Source organism: Orycteropus afer, unplaced genomic scaffold (genome assembly GCF_000298275.1).
Source record: "Orycteropus afer afer isolate SDZICR_OR568_19922 unplaced genomic scaffold, OryAfe1.0 scaffold00265, whole genome shotgun sequence".
NCBI classification, from domain to species: domain Eukaryota; kingdom Metazoa; phylum Chordata; class Mammalia; order Tubulidentata; family Orycteropodidae; genus Orycteropus; species Orycteropus afer.
The window spans coordinates 1,804,212-1,827,725 of record NW_006921852.1 but is presented as its reverse complement, the minus strand read 5'-3'; the positions used below and the strand labels follow the sequence as shown (position 1 = coordinate 1,827,725).

Below are 23,514 nucleotides of genomic sequence, written 5' to 3'. Positions count from 1 at the left end.
AATAAGCCTTGGGCTGCTAATGGTGACTCTGTTTCCCCCGAGTGAGATTGGAAGAGGTCAGAAGATGCTACCTCCATGCCCTTTCTGCAACTAGTTTGTGTTAGATCCTAATGAAAAAAAGTTACTGCATTTGTCATTTATTCAACCTATTTTTTTGAGAACCTACTATGATTTTTGCCTGGCCAAGAATAGATTTCATGTTTCCAGTACTACTTTTAAGACATACTGAAAAGATCTCGATACTCACTGCCGTGGAGTCAGAGCCAACTCATAGCAAACCCTCCTTGAGTTTCCGAAGTGGTATCACTACGGAAGTAGATTGTCAACTTTCCTTCCGAGGAGTGGCTGGTGGGTTTGAATTGCCAGCCTTCTGGTTAGCAGTCAAATGCCTCAGGCACTACACTACCAGTGTAACTAGGAAAAATCGGACTGAAATGGAATATTGCATGAACTATAATAAACATTAAATATTAATGTTTATTATAATTATTTTGCTTATTATTATTAAGGAAAAAATTGTGTGAACTATATAATGTTGCTGTTAGGTGCCATCAAGCCGATTCATTGGAGATAAATATAAAACAGATTTGAACCAGATGAATGAGATTCTTATATTTCTTTTATAAAACTAGAAGTATAGCTGTTGTCAGTTAGTTACTGTCGAGGAGAATCCAACTCCTGACAGCTCCACGTGTGCAGAGTAGAAAAGTTCCATAGGGTTTTCAAGGCTGTCATCTTTCAGATGCCAGGCCTGTCTTCTAAGGTGCCTCTGGATTGGTTCAAATTGCCAAACTTTCAGCCAACAGTCTAGCCCTTAACAGGGAATATAAGACTTTTACAAATTCTACATTCCCAAAGCTAATGAATATAGACAGTATGTCTTCCCAGAGGTGTTGGTTTGTAAAATTGGTGGCTGAACATGACACTAGTGTTAAATGTAGAGATTTGTGAAATTTAAACCTCTTTGTTAGTATTCTCACACAATTTGACTATTTATTAATGTCATAAAATCCAGAGGTAGACTTCTTACCTAAGACAGCACATAATAGACATACAAATAGTAACAAATAGTACAAATAGTAACAAGTGGTAAATTTTTAGGTATTTTTGCTAGTGGTGCAGTGGTTGACCACCTGGCTGCTAACCCAGAGGTTGAAGGTTTGAACCCAACCACTCTGTGGGAGGAAGATGTGGCAGTCTGCTTCCATGAAGATTTACAGCCTTGGAAACCCTGTGGGGCAATTCTACTCTGTAATATGATATGAGTCAGTTGACATGATGGGTTTATTATTGATAAAGACATTAACTAATTTTGTGATTTTTATCTATTGGTTTTATAGATTTTGTTTCCAAGAAGAATAAGGCAGGTTCTTTCTTGAGGTCATTCCTGTACTATTTGAATATAAGAATATACTTACAAAATTTTTATATAGATCAACCCAAAATATATATGTTTAGACCTTATTTTTATCTAAAACATATTATCAGAAATAATTTTTAATAGTAAAATTCCAATTGGATATGTCTCCTTAGATATTATATATCTGTTAGACCAGCTACTCAAAGTGTATGGCCCATTGACTGGATGAGCTGTTTATTACTAGTTTGTGATAAAATAAATACAAAAAGTGAGAGTCAGCTTTTAGAACTGTGTTCTAAAATTTTACATTGCCACAGTTTTCTTATATTTTATAATAGTTAAACAAACAAAAACAGCAACCACTCAGTTTGAGCACCACTGCCTTAGATTGATACCCTGCACACCTCCTTTTCCAGGATACATGTTGTATTTGCATTGCTTTATTTTCCTTTTTTCGGGTGAAAACAAAGATAGGCAGGCAGTGATATTTTATAATTGCTATAACCCCAAGATAGTAAATTTGGTGTTGATCTATGTCTCTTTCTAATGAGTTAATGTCTTATTAGAATGAGTTAGAGTGGACAAAGGGAAAAAATCCTTAAAACTGCAGTGTCAGTTTCTTGATCTCTAATGTAGGAATAATAACTATTACATGGGGTTGTTGAGAGAATTAAATGAAATAATGTGTGGTAAATGGAGCACTTAGCATAATGCTAGGAAAGATGTCAGTAAATAATAGTAGCATTTCTTTGTATTTGCTGTTCTTTCAGTGTTGAGATATTTCAAAACTGGAGAGTTGTACTGATACATTATCAGTCTTACATGAGGCCTAATGAGGGTACATCTAAGTCATTAAAAAAATTATATGAGGTCTGTTTGTCACATTTTTTAACTGACATATCTTCTTCCTCATATATAATTTACTCTAATGAAAACTACTACCAATTTAACACTATAATAATACAAAATATCATGATATTAATCTATTTATATATCTTCTCTTGGGTATATGATAAGTTTCTTGAATGCAGAAATTCTGTCTTAGATGTGTTTATATAAAATCACTGGTGATAGTGGACCTAGATCTAAGTCCTGCCTCTGCTACTCATTAGCATTGGGCTTTTGAACAAATTGAAATTCTCAATCTCTATAAAATACACTTATTTTCTCAGCTGCAAGGTAGAAATAATGAGGTATCTGCTCCAGCTTTCTTAAGAGAACCAAATACAAAAAGATTTGTACAGTATTTAGCACAAGGTCTGCCACAAACTGTTTGATAAATATTAGCTAATCATTAATATCTTGTTGCCTTTGGTTTAAATGGTGAGTAGAAGTATCTGTTACTTGTCTACAACATCAAGTGAAATTTCTTACATTTGTGATTTCATGTAGCATTTTCTCACAAATAGCATTGTTGACAAACAGTATCTTTTTTAATGCATTTTATTGATATATAATTTGTGTACAGTGAAATACACAAAACTAAAGTGACATGGGTCAATACTTTTTTTTTTTGCAGTGTTCCTCCCCCCCCACAACCAACAAAGAAATTTTCCTTCCATATATAAACCTTTCCTAGAAGTTTTACAATAATGAACTAATACTATATTTGTCCTTCTGTGATTGACTTATTTCACTCAGCATGTTGTTGTCGTTGTTGTTGTTATATGTCATCGAGTCGGACCCGACTCATAGCGACCCCTCCTTGGGTTTCCGAGGCAGTATCACTACAGAAGTAGATTGCCCCATCTTCTTTCTGAGGAGTGGCTGGTGGGTATCATAATGTCCTCCAAGTTCATCCATGTTATGTGGTGTTTTGCAGACTCTACATTCTTCAGTGCTGTATATCATTCCATTGTGTGTATGTACCATAGTTTGGTCATCCACTTTTCTGTTGATGGGCACATAGGTTGTTTCTATCTTTTTGCTATTGTATATAGTGCTAAGATGAACATGGGTATGCATATATCTCTTGCTGTCCTGGCTGTCACTTCTCTAGGATATATACCTAGTAGTGGGATTGCTAAGTCAAATGGTATTTCCAATTCAGGCTTTCTAAGGAATTACCATGCTGCTTTCCACAGCGGTTGTATCACTTCACAGTCCCACCAGCAGTGTATGAGAGTCCCAGTCTCTCCACATCCCCACCAGCATTTGTTATTTTCTGTCTCGTTGAACCTTGCCATCAATGCAAGGGTGAGATAGTATCTCATTGTTGTTTTGATTTGCATCTTTCTGATGGCCAGTGACCATGAGCATCTCTTCATGTGTTTGCTGGCCACCTGAATATCCTCCTTGGTGAAGTGTCTATTCATATCTTCTGCCCATTTTACAATTGGAATATTAATTCCTTTGCTGTTGAGGCATTGGAGTTTTCCATAAATCTTAGAGATAAATCTCTTGCCAGATATGTAATTATCAACAAGTATGAATTTGCTGAGGTCATTTTGTTATGTGCTCTTCCGTGGTGTTGATTTCGTTCCATATAATTTTCTGTGCTGAGCTCATTTTGTTTATGAATCGTGTTATCACTTCCTTTGTTTTAGTATTTGCTAAATATTTGTGCTAGTCCTCTTTTTAATTTTGATGTGGAGGTTTATCATTTTTCTTTGAGGTTACCCTATGATTTACAGTTTTCTTCCCAAGTATAGAACAGTCCGATTTATCTTATAGTCGTCTTGACTTCCCTACCATCTAGAAGTTCTGTAACTACACAATTTTTTCCCACTTTTTGGTTTGTAGTTGTCTTCATTTGTCAATTGATGTCTCAGGTTCTCTGTTTACAATCTTGTAGGCTTATTTTCTTTGGATACTTCCATATCTGGGTTGGTTTCTGGGTTATGTCATCATGTGTGTTAATGATCAGTTATTGTTTGCTGTTGTTGCTTCTCTGTCCAAAGGACTCCCTTTAGCATCTCTTGTAAGATTGGTGTGGTTTTAACAAATTCCCTTAATTTCTGCTTATCTGGAAATGTCCTAATTACACCATCATATTTGAGGGATAGTTTTACTGAATACATAATTCTTGTTGGAAATTTTTCTCTTTCAGGGTTTTATATATACCATCCCATTGTCTTCTCACCTGCATGGTTTCTGCCAAGAAAGCTGAACTTAGTTTTATTGGTTGCCCCTTGTAGGTAACTTTTTGTTTTTCCCATGCTACTTTCAGGATTCTTTCCTTGTCTTTGGTTTTGGTGAGTGTGATGATATGTCTTGGTGATTTTCTTTGGGGTCTATCCTGTTTGGGGTTTGTTGGACTTCCTGAATGGATATATTCTCATCTTTCATCATAACAGGAAAATTCTTTTCCAACGAATCTTCAACAATTTTCTCGGTGGCTTTATTTGTCTCTTCCTGTTTTGGAATTCCAATTACATGTAGGTTATTCCTTTTGATGGTATCCCACGTGAACCTTAGGCTTTTTTCATTTTGTTTTTATCTTTTTTCTGATTGTTCCCTTTTCCAAGAAATATCAAGTATTTGCCTTTAATCTCACTAATTCTTTTTTCCACTGATTCAGTTCTACTCATTTGCCTGTTCAATATGTTGTCTATTTCTGAAAATTTAGTATTAATCTTCTGGATTTCTGTGTGTAGATTTTGTATCATTTTTAATTTTTAATTTATTTTGTCATTTCATTCTTGTATTATCTTTCAAAATTGTTCTAGGTTTTTCTCTGTGTTTTCCACAATTTTGTCAGTGTTTTCCTTGATCTGTCTCTCAATTCATTGAAGATACCTAAATATAATTCTTTTGAATTCCTTATGAAGGAGTTCCAATGCTGCGTCTTCCTCAGGGATGTTTTGGGTCTGTGTCCTGGTCCCTTGTTTCTCCTGCTTTATCTTACTTCTTTGTGTGGACTGTGATGCTCTGTTGTCTCCAAGGCATTGTGACGTTTTTGTGTTTATATTTAATTGGTGATTGTATGTTGGAGTGACTTGCCCATGATTTTCCATTTCTTTGTTTTGTTTTTATGTTATCTATATAAGCAGTGCTGTGTGCCTCTGTTTGCCAGTTGGCAGCACTTAGTATGGTCACTGTCTGTCCCCTTTCCCGTTGTCAGCCTCCTGTATATCCCTGCCATTCTTGGCAAACAGAGACTATTCTTAGGTACCTGGAATTGTTTTCATTCAGGTTTTTCTACTAGTTGGTGCCTAATCCACTTCTGTGTAGTTTCTTTCAAAGCTCAGGGCTCCGGTATTATCTTCTGTATCTCTGTCAGTTGGTTTCTTTTTTCTTTGTTAAAGAGGGTGTAGAGCTTATCTGCCTATTTCACCATCTTACTGAAAGTCTCACAAAATATTTTAAGGGTAGTCATCTCTAGTGCATAATATTTCCTATCTAAAAATATCTCTTTACATGGAAAAATAACCAAAGATCTTTACTCATTTAGTCATTCTGTTTTGTTGTCTCCTTTTGAACACCTCCACTGCAAGAATCTTGGATTGTGTAATGCTTTCAGGGCACTCAGTAACTATGATTTGTGTACCTAAAATCTAGGGCAGGGCCTTCCATTTGGAAAATTCTTGACAAATGGTTTATTGTGACAGAAATATTGTTCTTATTACTAAACATGGTATTAGGATTTATAATGACCATTAATTCTATACCTATAGAGAAAAACAACTGGAATTCTATATACAAATGCCATGAAGCTTAATTTTCAACTGTCAAATGAAGAGTAAAATAGGCATATATCCATGTTTTTACAAAATGGTATCATTTTGCTTTGTATTGACTTATAGCTTTTAAAGTAAAGCCAGTTTTTGTTCTGTGACTCATGAGTGAAAAAACACTTGCATATTTATAGTAAATGTAGGTTATTAATAATTTTATATATAAAAAGTAAAGTTTCAAATTGCTTAGGTTTCTGGGTAGTAGTTTTATTAGAAACGAATAGTACTAGTTTCTATAAGAGATATTCATCACATGTATAATCAGAATAATATTTCCATTCATGGTTCATTTGTATCATGGTTTTCTGATGCTTTTATAATGTTTTATTTTAGGTGAAGTATCTTCTGGAGCCATTCCACAGTATAAAGAAAGAATGCCATGTGTCACTCATAGTCCAGAAATAATGGATTCTTCAGAACTACAGCCATTTTCCAAACCAGAAATAGCACTGACAGAAGCCCTAAAGCTCTTAGGTGATGAAGATTGGTAAGTTTACCATCTCTAACATCCCCTAACAGAAAACATCCAAGTTTTCCGTAATTTTTTCATTAAAAACCTTAAAACACATTTCCCATTAAAATAGTCTTAAAATGATTGTTTTAGTTCTTAGGCGGTCTGAAAGTGTCTTTTCTTTATTATGTAGCTGAACTCTGGTCCTGAGTTTATATATTATCACTTGTATACCATAAGGATATAGTGTAGCTTTTAATGGATTAAGCAAACCTTTGTGTAGATGATAAATCTCACTATTTCTCAAAGTATTTCTCTGTAAAATATACCCTATTGCAATCCTTGATACTTACCTGCTCCGACCACACCTGCAGGAGCTACCCAGCAGGCTGATAACTCAAGGGAAACAAAAGCACACTGGCAGTGTGTATCCCACTTGCTTCAACTGAAATGTCAATTGGCTGCCGTTCTTCACTTACCTCTTCTGTTCCTTCATTATCTCTGTCCTCACCCTATCCCTTATCATCACTTTTTCTCTCTCTTCAAGATCCTATTTATCCTCAGAAAAATATACAATAATATCTTGTGTTTCTTTAAAATCCTCCCTAAATTGTACATCTTTCTCAAATTTCTTTCCTCCCCATTTTTAGTAGAGCTCCTCAAAAAGGCCCATTCATTGTCTCTTTTCACCTTACATTGTATTCATATTTCATCAGCACGCCTGACAACAAGCACAACTTCACTAAAACTGCAAAGGTCACTGTTTTGCTAAATCTACACTGGTCATTTATTGGCCCCCATCTACTGCAGTATTTGGCACAGTTGACACTTTTTTCTGATACACTTTTCTCTTCATTTTGCCTTAAAAACTTCAGACTCTTCTGGTTCTGTTCCCGCTACACTACTTCTTGATTCCTTCCTTTCTGTTTGCCTTAAAAATTTTGGAGTGTTTCAGGATTGAGTCTGCTGTCATTCTTTGTTTTTCTATCTACATTCATTCTGTAGATTAGGGGCTATCAGTGTTTTTCCACAAAGAGCAAGATAGTAAATACTTTAGGCTTTGTGAGCCCCAATTCTCTTTTGCAACTACTCACTTCTGCCTTTGTAGTGCAGAGGCAGCATTGCTGTTGTTGTTGTTAGATGACAATTGGTCATCACTAACTTGCAATGACCCTATATACAGCAAAACGAAACACTGCCTGGTCCTGCACCATCCTCAAAATGAGCTTGAGTCCATCACTGTAGCCACTTTGTTGATCCATCTCAAGGGTCTTCCCCTTTTTTGCTGACTCTCTACTTTACCAAGCATGATATTCTTCTCCAGGGACTGGCCCTTTCTGACAGCATGACTAAGTAGGTAAGATGAAGTCTGGCCACTCTTGCTTCTAAGGAGCATTCTGGCTGTTCATTCTGGCTGTTTATTCTTCTGGCAGTCCATGGTGTTTTCAGTACTCTCTATCCCAGCACCACAATTCAAAGGCATCGACTCTTCTTCAATCCTCCTTATTCACTTCCAGCTTGTACATGCATATGAGATGATTGAAAACATCATGGTTTGGGTTAGGCACACCTTAGTTTTCAAGGTGACATCATTTTTCCTTAACATTTTAAAGAAGTCTTTTGCAGCAGAGTTGCCCAGTGCAAGACGACTGCTTTACTGCTGCTTTCCTGGGTGTTGATTGTGGATCCAAGTAAAATGAAATCTCTGGTAACGTCAGTCTTTTCTCTATTAATTTTGCTGTTGCTCATTGGTACAGGTGTGAGGATTTTCGTTTTCTTTAACATTGAGATGTAATCTTCATCAGTAAGTGCTTCAAGTCATCTTCGTTTTCAGCAAGTGAGATTGTGTCATCTGCATGTTGCAGGTTGTTAATGAGTCTTCCTCCAATCCTGATGTGGCATTCTTCTTCATATAGTCCAGCTTCTCAGTTTATTTGCTCAGCATACAGGTTGAATAAGTATGCTGAAAGAATACATCCTTCCTCATTTTAAACCATGCAGTATCCCCTTGTTGTGTTCAAACAACAGCCTCTTGGTCTATGTACAGATTCCTAATGAGCACAATTAAGTGTTCTGCAATTCCCATTGTTCACAATGTTACTCATAATTTGTTATGATCCACACAGTCAAATGCCCTTGCATAGCCAATAAAACACAGATAAACACCTTTCTGTATTCTTTGCTTTCAGCCAAGATCCACTGACATCAGCAATAATAACCCTCATTCCACGTCCTCTTCTGAATCCAGCTCACATCTCTGGGGGTTCCCTATCAGTGTATTGCCGCAAACGATTTTGAATGATCTTCAACAAAATTTTACTTGCATGTGATATTAGTGATATTGTTGGATAATTTCCACATTCTTTTGGATCACCTTTCTTTGAAATGGGCACAAATATGGATCTCTTCCAATCGGTTGGCCAGTTAGCTGTCTTCCAAATTTCTTGGCATAAATAAGTAAACACTTCCAGTGCTGCCTCTGCTTGTTGGAACATCCCAGTGGGTATTCCATCAATTCCTGGAGGTATTTTTCACCAATTCCTTCAGTGTAACATTGACGTCTTCCTTCAGTAACATTTGCTGTTGGTCATATGCTGCTTCCTAAAATAGTTGAATGTTGAAATAGTTGAACCAGTTTTTTTGTATTTTGTGTATTCCTTCCATCTTCTTTTGATGCCTCCTGCATAGTTCAGTATTTTGCCTATAGAATCCTTCAGTATTGCAACTCGAGGCCCGAATTTTGCCTTCAGTTCTTTCAGCTTGAGAAATGCCAAGTGTGTTCTTCCCTTTCGGTTTTCTAATTCCAGGTTTTTGCATATTTCATTATAATACTTTGTCTTCTTGAGCCACCTTTTGAAATCTTCTTTTCAGCCCTTTTATCTTGTCTTCCTTCAATTTGCAATGTTCAGAGTCACTTCTGACATCCATTTTATTCTTTTCTTCCTTTCCTGTCTTTTTAATCCCCTTCTGCTTTCTTCATGTATGATTTTTTTTAAATACATTTTATTGAAATATAATTTATGTACAGTGAAATACACAAAACTGAAGTGACATGGGGCAGTGCTTTTTTTTTTTTTTTTGCTGTGTCCCTTCCTCTCTCCTCCCACTCGTGGTGATCAACAAAGAAAATTTCCTTCCATGTATAAACCTTTCGTTGACTTTGTTACACTAATGAACTAATACAATATTTGTCCTTCTGTGATCGACTTATTCCATTCAGCCTAATGTCCTCCAAGTTCATCCATGTTATGTGGTGTTTTATAGATTCTACATTATTCTTTAGTGTTGTATAGTATTCCATTGTGTGTATGTACCACAGTTTGGTTATCCATTCTTCTGTTGATGGGCACCTAGGTTGTTTCCATCTTTTTGCTGTTCTAAATAGTGCTGCGATGAACATGGGTGTGCATATGTCTGTTCTTGTCCTGGCTCTCACTTCTTTGGGATATATACATAGTAATGGAATTGCTGGGTCAAATGGTATTTCTAATTCCAACTTTTTAAGGAATCACCATACTGCTTTCCACAGTGGTTGTATCATTTGACAGCCACCAGCAGTGTATGAGAATCCCAATCTCTCTACATCCTCACCAGCATTTGTTATTTTCTGTCTTGTTGAACTTTGATACTAGTGCTGAGGCAAGATGGTATCTCATTGTTGTTTTGATTTGCATCTCTCTAATGGTTAATGATCATGAGCATTTCTTCATATGTTTGTTGGCTGCCTGAATATCCTCTTTGGTGAAGTGTCTTTTCATATCTTCTTCCCAGTTTTCAATCAGATTATTTGCCTTTTTGTTGTTGAGGTGTTGGAGTTTTCTATAAATTTTAGAGATAAGTCCATTGTCAGATATGTAATTATCGACAAGTATGAATGTGTTGCTATCATTGTGTTATGTGCTTTTTTGTGGTGTTGCTGATTTCTTTCACCCCCAAGATTTTCTGTGCTGAGCTTGTTTTGTCTATGAATCATGTTATCACTTCCTTCATTGCTGTTTTAGTATTTGCCTAATATTTATGCTGGTCTTCTTTTTTATTTTGATGTGAAGGTTTATCATTTTTCTTTGAGTTTACTCTGTGATTTATATTTTTCTCCCTGAGCTTAAAACAGTCCATTCTATCTTGCAACTCTCTTGACTTCCTCACCAGGTAGAAGTTCTGTAACTACACTGTTTTCCCCATCTTTTTGGTTTGTAGTTGTCCTCATTTGCCAATTGATGTCTCTGGTTCCCTGTTCACAATCCTGTAGGCTTGCTTGGGATACTTCCATAATTGGCTGGTTTCTGGATTATTTCATTATGTGTGTTACTGATCGGTTGTTGTTTGCTGTTGTTGCTTCTCCGTCCAAAGGAATCCCTTTAGCATCTCTTGTAAGATTGGTCAGGTTTTAACAAAGTCCCTTAATTTCTGCTTACCTGTAAATGCCCTACTTTCACCATCATATTTGAGGGACAATTTTGCTGGGTATATATATATTTTTCCCTTTCAGGATTTTGTATGCACCATCCCATTGTCTTCTTACTTGCATGGTTTATGCCAAGAAATCCGAGCTTAGTCTTACTGGTTGTCCCTGGTAGGTAACTTTGTTTTTCCCTTGCTGCTTTCACTATTCTTTCTTTGTCTTTAGTTTTGGTGAGTTTGATGATGATCTGTCTTACTGATTTTCTTTTGGGGTCGGTCTATCCTATTTGGGGTTTGTTGGACTTCTTGAATATATATATTCTCATCTTTCATCATACCAGGAAAATTCTCTTGCAACAAATCTTCAACAGTTTTCTCTGTGGTTTTATTTGTCTCTTCCTGTTCTGGAATTCCGATTACATGTAGATTATTCCTTTTGATGGTATCCCACATGAACCTTAGGCTTTTTTCATTTTGTTTTGATCTTTTTTTCTGATTGATCCCTTTCCGAAGAAGTATTCAGCTATTTGTCTTCAGTCTCACTAATTCTGTCTTCCATTGATTCAGTTCTTCTCCTTTTCCTGTTCAATGTGTTATCTATTTCTGAAAATTTAGTATTAATCTTCTGGATTTCTATCTGTAGATTTTGTATCATTTCCGATTTTTCATTTATTTTGTCCTTTCGTTCCTGTACTTTCTTCTGAAATTGTTCTAGGATTTTCTCTGTGTTTTCCTTGATTTTGTCAGTGTTTTCCTTGATCTCTCTCTCAATCTGTTGTCAGTACCTAAATATAATTCTTTTGAATTCCTTATCAGGGAGTTTCAATGCTGCTTATTCCTCAGGTATGTTTTGGGTCTGTATCCTGGTCCTTTGTTTCTCCTGCTTTATCTTGCTTCTTTGTGTGGACTGTGATGTGATGCTCTGTTGTCTCCTAGGCATTGTGACGTGTTTGTGTATATATTTAATTGGTGATTGTATGTTGGAGTGACTTGCCCATGATTTTTGTTTTCTTTATTTTGTTTGTTGTCTGTGAAAGCAGGGTACTGTGCTCCTCTATTCACTAGTTGGCAGCACTTATACACTTACCCCGTCTCCTTTCCCGTTGTCACCCTGCTGTCCTTGGCAAACGGAGCTTATTCTTAGGTCACTGGAATCTGAATGAGAATGCTGTCACTTTAAAATCCAAAATGGCCATTGCTTATAAACATTCAAAATGGCTGCACCCTCAGTCACTTTAAATATCCAAAATGGCCACCACTTGTAAACATTCAAATGGCTGTGCCCTTAGTCACTTTAAATTCCCAAAATGGCTGCCACTTGGAAACATTTAAAATGGCTGCACCCTTGGTCACTTTAAATATCCAAAATGGCCACTGCTTGTAAACAATCAAAATGGCTGTGCCCTCTGGACTGTCGAAAGTCTATAGCTCAGGTTGTCTCCCTCCTTGCTGTTTCCCTTCCTAGTCATAGGCCACCAGCACAGTTGTCCCTGCAGCCCTTGGCAATCAGAACTGATGTTTAGGTCAATTGTCATGTCTCAACACCACTTGTAAATAATCAAGCTGTTGGTCCTCTCAGAGTAGCTGACAGTCCGCTGCTCTAATCGTCTCTGTACTCACTATTTACATACAGATTTTTTCTACTAGTTTGTGCCTAATCCACTTCTGTATACTTCTTTTCAAAGCTCAGGGCTCCAGGATTATCTTCTGTGTCTCTGTCAATTGGTTTCTCTTTTTGTTGGTGAAGAGAGTCTATGTAACTTGTCTGCCTATTCCACTATCTTACCAGAAGTCCTCCATGTATGATATTCTTGATGGTATCCCCTAACTAGTCTGTCTTCAGTCATTGGTGTTTAGTGCATAAAATCTGTTCTTCAGGTGATCTCCAAATTCACATGGAATATATTCAAGGTTGTATTTTAGCTCTCTTAAACTTGTTTTAATTTTCTTCAGCTTCAACTTAAACTATATGAGCAATTGATAGTCTGTTCCACACTCAGCTCCTGGGCTTGTTTTGATTGATGATCATAAGCTTCTCCATTGCCTCTTTCCACAAATATAGTCAATCTGATTCCTGTGTGTTTCATCTGGTAAGGTCCATGTGTATAGCTACCATGTATGTTGTTGTAAAAAGGTGTTTGCTATGAATAATTCAGTGGTCTTGCAAAAATCTATCATGTGATCTCCAGAGTCATTTCTATCACCAAGGCCATATTTTCTACCTACCAGTGATTCTTTGTTTCCAACTTTTGCATTCTAATCACCATAATAATCAGTATATCTTGATTGCATCAAAGGCAATATTAAACCAAAAAAAAAGAAAAACTCATGACCTTCAGTTTGATTCTGACTCATAGCAACCGCCATTGAGTTTCTCCACTGGTAAATCTTTACAGAAGCAGACTGCCCCATCTTTCTTCTGTGGAGTGGCTGGTGGGTTTGAACCACAGACCTTTTGGTTAGCAGCCAAATTCCTTAACAACTACACCACCAGAGATCTTTTTTTGGATGCCAGTAGACATCTTAAATTTAACATGTCCAAGATAGAATTCTTGGACTTTAAGTTCCTGCCAGGATGGATTAACCAGAAATAGATTAACCTTCCTACCTGAAAGAATTAAAATATTGTACAAAATACACGAAATAATGTTTTTCAAGATATTGTTCACCCGACAGTGAAATTCAGTGATCCATAAGAGATGGGAAGCAGATGAGATGAACCCTCCAATTACCTGGCTTACTTCCTGGAAAGACTTTCCAGGTCACAGCTCAAAGAGGTGAAACCCAGGCATATCCAGTGGAGATCAAATTAGAGATGAAGGTGGGTGTTTGGGGAGGCCAAAGTGGTTACAGGATTGCCACAGGATAGAGCTACACAGGGAACTACAAATATCTACAGGGAATCCTACTTGAATGCTCAGCTGAGTGCTGGTCAGGACATGTATGTGAATAAACTACCTGAGACTAAAAAAAAAGAATCACCCAAAAGGGTTGGAACAATCCCTGGACCACATACAGAGGCAAGAATACTTTTTGTTCTCACTAGCAAAGTGAAAAAGTTCACAATTCACAGAGTATTGGGTAGAATACTCACAAGGGTTTTATTTCATAGTGTGGCAAAATGACCTGTAGACTAAATGCCATTTTTGTCCAACCTAATAAAACTTAAAACAAGACCTGAGAAGATCAAACTTTTTCTAACTAACTTAAGTGCATCCTGGTACAAAGCTCAAGAATATTTGCAAAAATACAAAAACAGCAAGATAAAATTCACAATGTCTGGAATTCAAAAAAAATTACCAGGTGGCATGCAAAGAAGCAGCAAAACACAACCCATAATAAGGATGGGAGAGCAATCAATTGATACCAACTCAGAAGTGACACAGATAATAGAATTATTAGACAAGGACATTAGAACTATAATTATTATACTTTTCCATGTGTTAAAAAGCTAAAGGAAGCATTGAGGAAGTTAAGTGGAGACATCAAATTAAAAAAATAAAACTCTAATTTCTACAGGTAAAAACTACAAAGTCTTGAGATCAAGCATACACTGGATAGGATTAATGGTATGGTAGATATCAGAAGAAAAGAATAGAGAACTTAAAAACATAGCTGTAGACATGATTAAAGTGAAACAGAAGAAAAAGACTGATGAGCAGAGCATCAGTGAGCTGTTTGAACAGCTTCAAGCAGACTACTGTGTATATTATTGGAGTTACCAGAGGATGAGGAAGACAGAAAAAAAATATTTAAAGGCATAATAACTGAAATATTTTCAGATTTGATGAAAGCTATTAATCCCACACATCCAAGAGGCTCAGTAAACACCAATTACAAAATAAAAATAAAAAAGAAGTCTATACAACTACACCATAATTATATTGCCCAATCTTCTGTTAAGCCCATCCACTAAACTTTTCATTTCAGATCTTTTTCATCTCTAGAAATCTGTTTGGTTCTTTTTCTTTCTTTCTTTCTTTTTTTTTAGGTCTTTAATTTCTCTCCTCATTATCTTCAAATTTTCCTTTAAATCCTTCAACATAACTATGGTAGAATTCAAAACTATCTGCTAATTCTGTCATCTCTAGATAAATTTCTGTCAATTGATCTTTCTCGTAATTTTCAGTCCCATTTTCCTGCTTTTTTGCATGTTATGTAATTTTTCACTGGCTGCTGGGCATAGTCAATATTACATTGTCAAGCTTCTGGAATTTATCTTCCTTAAAAGAAGAGTATTTTGTTTTCTCAGGCAGTTGAAGTTTGTGTGTATTAGTTTGATCATTTTGAGAATTATTTTTAAGCCTTTTTTGAGCAGATCTGGAGTCTACTTTGGGGCTAGTTTAGTCCTGTTACTAAAGCATGATCCTTCTGCTATCTCTACAAAAGCCCCAGTTTGTTAGAATTGGTCAGAACTCAGAGGCATCATATGTGAGTTCTGGGAATTGTTTTACTTAGATAGAACTCCTTTGTAGTTGTTCTCTGCCTCACCTCACAGTCTCACCTGAGGCACATGTAGCTTAATGTTTCACCAAAGCTATGAAGAGTATTGTTTGGAGATTTTTTTTTCTGAATAGAATCCTGCTTTCTACTACTCTGCCCTACAAATTTGAGTTTCTAAGCCTCCCAAAAACATAAGCTCTATCAGTGTTACCTCAGTGAGATCATGCTGCTCTGCTTGGATTCTCAGGGATCTAGAATGTTCCTCTAGGCACTATGCTAAAACACAACTCATAAACAAAACGAGCTTAGCAAAGAAAATTACATGGAACAAAGAAATCGACACCACAAAAAGCACATAACAAAAATGACAGCAACAAATTCATACTTGTCGATAATTACATATCTGGCAAGGGACTTATCTCTAAGTTTTATGGAAAATTCCAGTGCCACAATGCAAAGGAATTAACAATCCAATTGAAAAATGGGCAGAAGACATGAACAGACACTTCACCAAGGAGAATATTCAGGTGTCCAGCAAATACATGAAGAGATGCTCACAATCATTGGCCATCAGAGAGATGCAAATCAAAACAATGAGATACCTTCTTACCCCAACACTGATGGCAAGGTTCGATGAGACAGAAACAAATGCTGGTGGGGATGTGGAGAGATTGGGACTCTGATACACTGCTGGTAGGAGTGTGAAGTGGTACAACCAATGTGGAAAGCAGTATGGCAATTCCTTAGAAAGCTAGAATTGGAGATACCATTTGTGGTGATTAAGTTTGTGTCAACTTGGCTAAGCCTGGTTGAGTGGCTGGGCAGCTGGATGTAGTAGTCCCCATGATGAGACTGGTGATCAACTCCATGGTGAAATCTACTGTGAGCAGCTTAGTAGCTGCCTTGGGGACGTGGTCTGCTTCCTGTATATAAGGAGAAGCCTTTGGGAATGGTCTCTAGCTTATGGCAAGCTTGAACCCTGCACGTATCCGTGTTGTTCACCAGCCTGCCATGATCTGCTGACCTTGGGACTTTCAGTGGGCTTAAGTTAAAGGTCTGCCATGTGATTTGGTAACATCAGGACTGTGCCTTTTTACTTGTCAACCTTGGGCTTGTCAGCCTCAGCAGCCAGCAGCTGTCTAAGTGAAGAAAAGCCTCTAGCTTCAGTGGGCCAGGAGCAGGAGGCAGAGCTGAAGCCCAAGGTTGAGGGGCCTTCACCCAGCCCCTTTGAACTCGGACTTCTAGCCTCCCAAACTGTAAGAGAATAAACTCCTGTTTGTTAGGCCATCCCATTTGTGTTATATTCTTGTTAGAGCAGCACTAGGTAACCAGAACACCATTTGACCCATTACTAGGTATATATCCTAGAGAGGTGAGAACCAGGACAGGAACAGATACATGCACACCCATGTTCATCACAGCCCTATTTACAATAGCAAAAAGATAGAAACAACCTATGTGCCCATCTGTGGAAGAGTAGGATGACCAAACTATGGTATATACACACAATGGAATGCTATGCAGCACTGAAGAATAATGTAGAGTCTGCAAAACACTGCATAACATGGATGAACTTAGAGGACATTATTCTGAGTGAAATAAGTCAATCACAGAAAGACAAATATAGTATTAGTTTGTAGTTGTGAAGAGTCAAAGAAAGGTTTATATATGGAGGGAAACTGTATTAGTTTCCAGGGGTGGGAGGGGTGGAAAGGGAACACTGCAAAAAAAAAAAAAAAATGCATTGATCCATGTCACTTTAGTTTGGTGTCTTTCACTGTACATAAATTATATTTCAATAAAATGCATTAAAAAGAAATAAACAGTATGCTGACATGACAATAGGACTTAATTTATTTCCTTTTCTCCAGGGATCATGGTGTTCTGCTGCCTGTTTTTCTATGTCTGAAAATAATTTTGTGTGCTTTGTCTAGTTTTATTTGGACACCCACCATTGTTTAGTGGTGATTAAACACTTGTGAAGCCAAGTCTAGAACTACATTTACTCTGCTGTGACTATGTAATGTCCTAGAGCTAATTCTTAAAAAAAAAAAAAAGACAACAGAAAAGGGAAATGTAAACATTAGAACACCAAAATAAATTAAAAAAAAAAAAAAGAGAAAGTACAAATTTATAAAGTAAGAAATAAGGGGAAAATATTCACAAAACCTAAGGAAATTTAAAGAATCCTGAGAGACTACTTCACCCATTCACTTCAAACACATTTGCATGTTGTTATTGTTGTTGTTGTTTGCCCCGACTCATAGCGACCCCTCCCGAGGCAGTATCACTATGGAAGTAGTATTGCCCAACCTTCCTTCCGAGGAGTGGCTGGTGGGTTTGAACCGCCAGCCTTCTGGTAAACAGTCAAGTGCCTTAGGCACTATGCTACCAGAGCTCCTACACATTTGCATACTTGGATTAAATAGGTACTTACCTAAGAAAATACAATTTATCCAAAGTGCTAGGAAGAGAAAAAGAAATCTAAACAGCATGATTTACACAGAAGTAATTTTTTTAGGGTTGAAGAAGGGCTATCAACCCTTCCTAAAAATTATCAGTCCAAACTCTTTCACAAGGAATCTTGCTAAACACTTAAGGGCAAATAATTCCAATGCTAATTATACTCTACTAGAGTGTAAGAAGGGAGCTCTGGTAGCATAGTGGCTAAGACACTTGCCTGCTAACCAGACGGCTGGCGGTTCAAACCCACCAGCCACTCCTCGGAAGGAAGGTTGGGCAATCCTACTTCCATAGTGATGCTGCCTCGGAAACCCAAGGAGGGGTCGCTATGAGTCGGGGTTGACTCGACGGCACATAACAACAAATACTCTACTAGAGTGTAAGAAGGGAGCTCTGGTAGCATAGTGGCTAAGACACTTGCCTGCTAACCAGACGGCTGGCGGTTCAAACCCACCAGCCACTCCTCGGAAGGAAGGTTGGGCAATCCTACTTCCAAAGTGATGCTGCCTTGGAAACCCAAGGAGGGGTCGCTATGAGTCGGGGCCAACTCGACGACAAACAACAACAACAACAACAGAGTGTAAGAAAAAAAAGAAAACTTCCAAGTGTAAAATCTGATAATGATTGAATATAAAAAGGAAACTAGAGACCAGTCTCATTTTTTAATTATCATTGTAAAAATTCTAACTATAATACTACTAAACAGAATCAACATTTCAATAATAAATCTTCATGAACAATTGAGGTTGTTTTCGGCAATACTTTTCAATATTAGAAAATAACATGTTTCAATATTAAGAAGTCTTCCAGTGTAATTTATCATATTGATAAATCTAAAAATAAAAATTATGCAATCATCTCTAAGGATATTGACAAAGCCATTGATATGCCAGGTCTTGATTTTAAAAAAATACTAAAATAGAAATCAATGAATGTACTTTAAACGTGGGTAATAACTCAGTGTCGTAAATCAGTTCTGACTCATACATAGCAACCCCTCCTTGTGTTTCCAAGGCAGTATCTCTACAGAAGTAGATTGCCTAGTCTTCCTTCCAAGGAGTGGCTGGTAGGTTTGAACCACCAACCTTGTGTTAACAGTCAAGTGCTTTAGGCTGTATGCCACCAGAGCTCCCAGGTGAAGGTTAGATGGATATTAAATAAGAGGATAGCTCAAGGGGAACTTAGAGAAAACATTTCATATCTGATGGTTTTCATCTCAATGTTATCCATAATTTGTTAGGATCCACACAGTTGAATGGTTTTGCATAGTCAGTAAAACACAAGTAAACATCTTTCTGCTATTTGCTTTCAGCCAAGATCTGTCTGACATCAGCAATGATAACCTTCATTCCACATCCTTTTCTGAATCCAGCTTGCATTTCTGGAATTTCTCTGTTGATATACTGCTGCAATCATTTTTGAATTATCTTCAGTAAGATTTTACTTGCATGCAATGTTAATGATACTGTTCGATAATTTCCGCATTCTATGGGATCACCTTTCTTTGGAATGGGTACAAATAAGGGTCTCTTCCAGTCAGTTGTACAGGTAGCTGTCTTCCAGATCTCTTGGCTTAGACAAGTAAGTAGCTCCAGGGCAGCATCCCTTTGTTGAAACATCTCAATGGGTATTCTGTCAATTCCTGGAGCCTTGTTTTTCACCAATTCCTTCAGGGCCGCTTCAACTTCTTTCTTCAATACCATTGGTTCTTGATTATGTGCCACCTCCTGAAATGGATGAAGACTGACTAGGTCTTTTTGGTACAATGACTCTGTGTATTCATTCCTGTCATCTTCTTCAGATGTTTCCTGCATCATTCAGTATATTGCCCATACAGCCTTTCAGTGTTGCAACTCAAGGCTTAAATTTGTCTTCAGTTCTTTTGGCTTGAGAAATGCTGAGCATGTTCTTCCCTTTTGATATTCTAACTCCAAGTCTTTGCACATTTCATTATAATAATTGGCTTTGTCTTCTCAAGCTGCTCTTTGAAATCTGTTCAGCTCTTTTATCTTGTCATTTCTTCCATTTGCTTTAGCTACTCTTCATCCAAGGACAAGTTTCAGAGTCTCTTTTGACATCCATTTTGGTCTTTTCTTCCTTTCCTGTCTTTTTAAAGACCATTTGCTTTCTTCATGGCTGATGTTCTTGATGTCATCCCACAATTCCTCTGGTTTTCGGTCATTGGTGTTTAATGCATCAAATCTATTCTTTAGATGGTATCTAAATTTGGGTGGGATATAATCAAAGTCATATTTTGGCTCTCATGGACTTGTTTTAATTTTCTTCAGCTTCAACTTGAATTTGCATGTGAGTAGTTGATGGTCTGTTCCACAGTCAGCTCCTGGCCTTGTTTTGACTGAAGATACTAAACTTTTTCATCGCTTCTTTCCACAAATGTAGTCTGTGTATTCCATCTAGCAAAGTCCACGTATATAGCCACTGTTTGTGTTGTTGAAAAAAGGTATTTGTAATGAATAATTCGTTGGTCTTGCAAAATTCTGTCATGTGATCTCCAATGTTATTTCTGTCACCAAGGCCAAATTTTCCAACTACTGGTGATTCTCTTCTTTGTTTCTACTTTTTCCATTCCAGTCACCAATGACAGTCAGCACATCTTGATTGCATGTTTAGTCAATTTCAGACTGCAGAAGTTGGTAAAAATTTTTACCTTCCTCATCTTTGGCTTTGGTAGTTGGTGTGTAAGTTTGAATAATAATAATGTTAACTGGTCTTCCTAGTGTTGTTGTTGTTATTTGCCATTGAGTCGGCCCTGACTCATAGCAACCCCTCCTTGGGTTTCTGAGGCAGTATCACTACGGAAGTAGGATTGCCCAGCCTTCCTTCCGAGAAGTGGATGGTGGGTTTGAACCGCCAGCCTTCTGGTTAGCAGTCAAGTGCCTTTAGGCACTATGCTACCAGAGCATGGATATTATCCTATTACTGACAGTGCTGTACTTCAGGATTGATCTTGAAACATTTTTTGTGATAATGAATGCCACACCTTCCTCTTCAATTTGTTATTCCTGACATAGTAGATCATATGGTTGTCTAATTCAAAATGGCCAAAACCTGTCCATTTCAGGTCACTGATGCCTAGGATATCAATCTTTATGCATTCTATTTCATTTTGGGCAACTTCCAATTTTCCTAGATTCATACTTCATACATTCCATGTTCCAATTATTAATGAATGTTTCCAGCAGTTTCTTCTCATTTTGAACTGTGCCACATCAGCAAATGGAGGTCCTGAAAGCTCTACTTTATTTATATCATTAAGGTTGGCTCTACTCTGATGAGACAGCTTTTTTCCAGTCATATTTTAAGTGCCTTCCGACATGAGGGGCTCATCTTCTGGCACTGTATTGGACAGTGTTTCAGGGCTATTCATAAAGTTGTCCAGTAATACATCAAACAGTGTTTCATTGCTATTCATAAGGTTTCCACTGGCCAATTCTTTGAGAACTGGGTGGCCTGTTCCTTTTTCTGAGTTTGTCTGTCTGGAAGCTCCGCTGAAACCTGTCCACCATGGGCAACCCTGCTGGCATTTGAAACACTGGTGGCACAGCCCCCAGTCTCACAATAAGATATAAGCCACCACAGTCAACAAACTGACAGAGAAGTTCATCTGCCTCAGATGTTCTAAACCACTCCACTCACTTCCTGGCCTTCTTCTTACTTGTTCCAGCTGTCGGCCCAGCTCCCACTTCAAGCCTGGGCTCTCCCCTGACCTGTTCTGCCCGTTTGCCTGGCTCCCTTATACTACAAGATTTAGCGTATGTTATTATCACCTGTTCACTTGATTTCTTGTGACTGTCCTGGGCAAATTTAGCAGTCAGCCAAATCTTTTGTTCCAGATTAAACACATTCTGGTTCCATAAATTCCACTATATCTGGTAAGTGCTGGGTTGCACATTTTCTTACTGCTGTGTTTAAATGGGGAGCTCTGGTAGCATAGTGCCTAAGGCACTTGACTGCTAACCTGAAGGCTGGCGGTTCAAACCCACCAGCCACTCCTTGGAAGGAAGATGGAGCAATCTACTTCCGTAGTGATACTGCCTTGGAAACCCAAAGAGGGGTTGCTATGAGTCGGGTCCGACTCGACGGCACATAACAACAACAACAACAACATGTGTAAATGGCTATAAAAAAACATGGACAATTAAAACAAAGTTGATACATGAAATATTTCCAGAGATTCCTCTTTAAAGTTAAATGATTAAACTGCTCCTGTCCATCAACAAACATCCTTGTAGGCTAAAGTGATAATTCATTTGCATTAGCTGTCTCTCACTAAGAAGTTAAAAACAACAAAACTCACCATTACTGACCTTTATTTATTTCCAGATACATGAACAGAAGTCGTATCGTTAGAATAACAATATGATTATTCTTTGTATGCATGTGTCAATACTTTATTCTTGAAAAATATTCCCTTGTACGAATATACCAAATTTTATTTATCCACTCATCCGTGATGGACATTTGAGTTGTTTCTACCTTTTGGTTATTGTGAGTAGTGCTGCTGTGTACATTTGTCTACAAATTTTTGTTTGTACACTTGTTTTCTATTCTTTTGGTCTTTACCTAGAAGTGGAATTGGAGGTACATATGATAATTCAATGTTTAACTTGTTGAGGAACCACCAAACTGTTTTCCACAGCAGATGCAACTTTTTAATTCTTACCAGCGATAGAAGATGATTTCATTTTCTTTGCATCTTAGACACACTTTTTTAAATGATGAACCTCATGTGTGTGAAGTGATCTATCATTGTGGTTTTGATCTCCCTCCATTTTTGTTTTACTGCTTCTCTCATCTTTTGTTTGTCATTCCTTTCCCTTCTGCTGCTTTGTAAAAGGAATATGACATTCTTGCTAGAGGGAGTTTTATTTTGTTTTGTTTTTTGCAAAGAATGAACTTAGTTTGAAGGTCAGTAGTGGTTTTGACTCTTAAAAGATCTTTTAAATCACAAAAGAGAACTCTTGAAGTAAATAATCTTTACATATTTTTTATTTGAGATGCCTACATGGTGAGGGAAGTTGGCGAGGTCTCCTAATTGTCATTATTCCTCATACAAACAATAAATCATCTGAGATCTTGTTCCAACTGAGCCCTATTTATTAAGTGTTTTTTCATTTGTTTCTTTTATCATAGGGAGAAGAAAATTGAAGGACTTAATTTTATTAGATGCTTAGCTGCTTTTCATTCTGAAATACTGAACACAAAGTTGCATGAAACAAACTTTGCAGTAGTTCAAGAGGTAAACTATTTTTCAGTTTGTTTCAATAACAAAAATAAATATGCCACATTTATTTGACTTTTAAAAAATCTCTACTAAGATAAGTATTGATTTGTCTGAAGAGAAGGGCACTGTACGAAATGTGAGTGATCAACATGGTGGCATTGAGGAAGAGGAAGACATAGAGAGGTACATGGGAGGTGCAGACAATAAAGATGAACCTTTTGCACGTACAGTACAACATTGTCAGTGAAGGTAAACATGGATATATGGGTTGATAGATGGGTGGACAGGCTGAATTATTAGGTATGTCTGTGCAGCAGGGAGTGTACCCAAGACCATTGTAAAAACGACAAGGAAGCCACAGGTTCTGACCTCCTCTAATCCCACAAGAGGAAGACAGGATTACCAGCAGTAACCCAAGGCCTATTACTGCCAGGCCAGACATGCTGCCTCCCTCCAGCCCTTTCACCAACCGTTC

At 37.4% G+C, this 23,514-nt stretch overlaps 1 protein-coding gene across 1 annotated transcript in view; it reads left to right on the top strand.

Annotated features, from left to right (window-relative positions):
- The window catches only part of TOGARAM1 (TOG array regulator of axonemal microtubules 1), a 116,165-nt gene that overhangs the window by 57,691 nt on the left and 34,960 nt on the right, over positions 1-23,514 (top strand). Inside the window, 2 exon segments of the mRNA XM_042782222.1 lie at positions 6,370-6,523; positions 22,949-23,054. Coding sequence (XP_042638156.1) covers positions 6,370-6,523; positions 22,949-23,054 — 260 coding nt within the window.